The 3,867-nt window shown below is 35.4% G+C and overlaps 1 protein-coding gene across 4 annotated transcripts; it reads left to right on the plus strand.

Moving 5' to 3' along the window:
- Nucleotides 1-472: 472 nt before the first annotated feature.
- On the plus strand, nucleotides 473-3,596 carry LOC129286999 (uncharacterized). Of its 4 annotated transcripts, none has more exons than XR_008587570.1 (9): nucleotides 473-637; nucleotides 737-828; nucleotides 935-1,001; nucleotides 1,088-1,118; nucleotides 1,227-1,367; nucleotides 2,623-2,648; nucleotides 2,756-2,806; nucleotides 2,887-2,945; nucleotides 3,056-3,592. XR_008587570.1 is itself a non-coding variant. In XM_054923118.1 (9 exons), exons 1-8 carry the CDS (start codon nucleotides 488-490, stop codon nucleotides 2,912-2,914), a joined length of 591 nt encoding a protein of 196 aa, XP_054779093.1. In that variant the 5' UTR covers nucleotides 473-487; the 3' UTR covers nucleotides 2,915-2,945; nucleotides 3,056-3,584. The 4 variants fall into 4 exon arrangements, 3 of the variants coding, with proteins under 3 accessions (XP_054779093.1, XP_054779094.1, XP_054779095.1); XM_054923118.1 differs by having other exon boundaries at nucleotides 2,751-2,806; nucleotides 3,056-3,584; XM_054923120.1 differs by having other exon boundaries at nucleotides 511-637; nucleotides 726-828; nucleotides 2,751-2,806; nucleotides 3,056-3,596.
- The last annotated feature ends 271 nt before the right edge of the window (nucleotides 3,597-3,867 follow it).

The raw sequence follows: 3,867 nt of genomic DNA on the forward strand, positions 1-3,867 counted from the left end.
GTTAACCATTTGTCTTCAATATTTCTGAGGATAAAATTTCCACAATCAACGCTCTTCATACTTGCAAAAAACTATAAATCATGTTAAAATGACTTTTAAGAAAAAATATTGTTAACACCTAACAACAAAAACTAATTTTAGCATTGATTTATTAATTTATTATTACATTAATTTGTGATAGATATTTATCATTAACATCTCACCCTTTCCTTCCTCCAACACCTTTACAAAAATTAAAAATAATAGTAAAAATAGTTTGAATTCTCAAAATTGTTCAAAAGTATCACTATTAACAATCTTAATTACTTTTGCTTTTTTTTTGGGGGGGGTAAAATCACTTGTATTTAGAAACACTGAGCGTTCATCAAGACTATTGTCCAAAAGGCCGAACAGTGGCATCCGCATTTTCAAAAGAGCATTTTTGAACAAAGTGTCCAACAATAATAATTAAAAAAATAAAAAAAAAATGTATTCCATTTCCAGGGATATGCCTCCTTCCTTCGCTGCCATCGCACCAACAGATTTACGCTTCAGGTACAGAAGTTCAAGCTTCTCTGCTACAGTTACCAAGAAGAAAGCGAAGCCAATCACAGCCATGAGAGCCGTCGTTCAGCGCGTCGCCTCCGCAAGCGTCGAGGTTAGTTCCTTTCAAGCCAACTTGTCAAACCTCTTCCCCTTCTTTTCTCTCTCTTATTCTCTTATCCTGTATCACCGGCGCATCTTAGCACTCTTCCAGGTCGAAGGCCGCATTGTGTCTGAGATTGGACCGGGCCTTCTCGTCCTTGTTGGCCTCCACGATTCCGACTCCGACGCCGATGCCGACTACATGTACTTCTCTTTCCCCATCTTTATTTTTCAAGCGGAATTCATAATTTATGGTTTCCATAGTCACTTTTTTTTTTTGCTGGGGTTTGTTGGTCTGCTCTGCTTTCAGATGTCGTAAAGTCTTGAACATGAGATTGTTCCCCAATGAAAGTACAGGCAAAGGATGGGACCAAAGTGTAATTTATTTCGTTGTCAAATGTTAGATATCAGTTGCGGAGGTTGCTTTGACCGTTTGTGTAATTGGGCTTCTCTTAATTTGCAGGTAATGCAGAGGAATTATCAAGTTCTATTAGGTACTGGAATTATGTTTGTTAGTTCGATTTTTGTTAATTATTAATGAAGAAGGAAGTGGGAAGGACTTTGGTTGTTATTCTACTTAAGTAATATTGGTTTTGTGACAGTGAGTCAATTTACCTTGTATGGATTCTTGAAGGGAAACAAGCCAGATTTTCACGTTGCAATGCCACCTCAAAAAGCGAAGCCCTTTTATGCATCTTTGGTTGCTAGATTCAGGAATGCCTATAACACTGATGCAATAAAAGGTAAGTTTCAGATGTATTTCACCTATCAGCCGAAGGCATCTGTCTCTGACAAATGATAAAGATTACAGAGAGGCATTAATTTTGTTTGTTTTTTTTATTTCTTTATATATAATTTATAATTTATTCATGGTTAAGAAATAGAAATCTAGCGTTTACCTTTGTCATGATTAACAAACGACAAGTTCATAAGTAATGTAAATGTTGCACTTTGAGTATTGATCATTCATGGTTTGGTAATGAGTACCTTCCTTAAGGTTCAACAGACCTTTAGCTTATATATATATATATATTGTATAACCCAACGGAAAAATTGGCCTAAACAACTTGAGTGGTGATCTGGAGGAGATGTGTAAATCAGCAAATGGTGCAAATTTGCCATGTGTGGAGTACTGAAAGTATCTCATTGCATTAACAGAATTCTGCTAGCCGTGAAGATTAGCATTGCATAGCTTAGTTTAGCCACTATGACTCCCACTACATAGTTAGCAGTCTCATTGCTTGGAAAATTGATGCAGAATTATTTCACTTTCCCTTCTTGCCATTCACTGCAGAGGATTTTAGCGCAATCTAGTCAATTAGCGGTAACAAAAATGAAAGAATCTGTCTGATACCGGATAGGAGAAATTGGGTGGACAACAGAATTCTTATGAATGCTTTGAATTTTGAATCTTGATTGTAGTAACTATTCTTGTATGCCAACTCAGTGCAAACCCAGATAATTCTATTTTGTTAAGATACCATAGGATTCCCAATTATTAATGATTGTTCATTCATTATTTAATTTATAGATTAATGACCACAATGTTCCCTAACACGTAATTCTAATTCATTCATCTTTCCTTGTCAATATCTTCTTTGGTGGCTTATAAAATGTATAAAAGGAATGCCAACCTATTTTTTACATGGTCTCAACCAAAATAAGCTATTGTTAGTAAAAATTTGGTGCTATTTCCGTTGTCTTTTACTTCTGGTATTAACCACAGACGGAAACCCATAATTCATCTTGCCACTTGTCTAATTGTAAAGAAACAAACAGTGAGTATGCATTATCATGACGAGTGGTCAATTCTGTTGTTGTGTCGTATAATTTGATATACATTAATTCATTGGAAACCTTCTTCTCTCTATTTAGATTGAATTGTCTTTAAGGAGCCTTGGTGATGTGTATGTGTCCCTCCTTGAATGCATCTTGTAAATCTGTTGGAACTTAATGCTGTGTCATGTTCTGACTTCAATATGCTTCATATTCTTGCAGATGGAGTTTTTGGAGCAATGATGAAGGTAAGCTTGTGTCCGTTCAATTTCTTCGTGATGATGCATGTGTTGGGTGTTAATGTCTAATGGCTACATATGTTAACTATCCGCTCTTGTCATGGTGAGAAGGTCAGTTTGGTTAATGACGGACCAGTAACAATGCAGCTTGATTCACAATCTCCAAAGTGAGTAGAATCCTAGTTAAAAATGTTTGTGTCCGGGATTATAAAGATGACAACTCCATTGACAATTCCATCACATTCAGGAATTCAGTTGATGCCACAGAATCTTGATGAAGTGGCTGGCCTGCTTTCATGAAAAAAGGTATGAATTTTGACCCTTAAACTATGAAGTAGAGTTAGGATCCTTTTTTGCCAAACTAATAATATTTTTTCCTTATCGCTAAGAAGAGCATCAATTTCTTCCTTTGGTAGATTTCTTGATTTTGGGCTTCACCATCTGGCATTAGCATGGAGTCATATTCCAATGAGCTGTATTGTGCACACACAGAACTCCGATGTCTCTGTCATGAAATCTGCTTATGGCTGTGCCCTTTTGTTACACCTAACAACAGGACAAGACAGCGGTTGAAGATATAATGAGAACTTCATCCAACTTTACATAAATCATCATTGATAAACTTATTACTTTTTATCCCTTCTATATGGTAATATAACATTATAAATCCTGGGTTTAGGCTGATCAGTGCCTTTTCAGTTGTTATCTTTGGATTTTGGATGTTCCAACTTTCAAGCTGCTCAAAATGCTAAGTAACTTTAGTTTCTCTGTTGACATCGTCAGAAATATTGTAAACTGAGTCCAAAATGAGAGAGAGAGGAGGCTTTGCTTTTCATATACTTTGACAAAGGCTAGCTGCAGCATAAATAGGAAACCTTTGAAGGTGGAGAATGTAATAAAATGGAATGAAACAAGTAATTTTGCAGATGAAAAATATTCTTTATATCTGAAAAACAGATAATAAATACAATCACTTTTTTTGGGTAAGGCACAAGAAAGTAGTTGATAGTAGAAATAATTTTCTTTGGGTACCATGGGCAAAGAGTAAGATCTCTTCCAATTAGGTTCTTACAAATACAAGGATTGAAATTCCAATTCTAATCAATTGAATTGATTAAGTAATGAGAGTCTCTGCCATATATGTCAACCTGATTTGACACATCCCTTTTAAGTGATAGTTATGGAAATATAAGAAGCATCATGTATCTTTTAATGTTATTAATGCAAG

Source organism: Prosopis cineraria, unplaced genomic scaffold (assembly GCF_029017545.1).
Source record: "Prosopis cineraria cultivar Desert tree isolate PC_DT_omini unplaced genomic scaffold, ASM2901754v1 PC11, whole genome shotgun sequence".
Lineage (NCBI taxonomy): Eukaryota > Viridiplantae > Streptophyta > Magnoliopsida > Fabales > Fabaceae > Prosopis > Prosopis cineraria.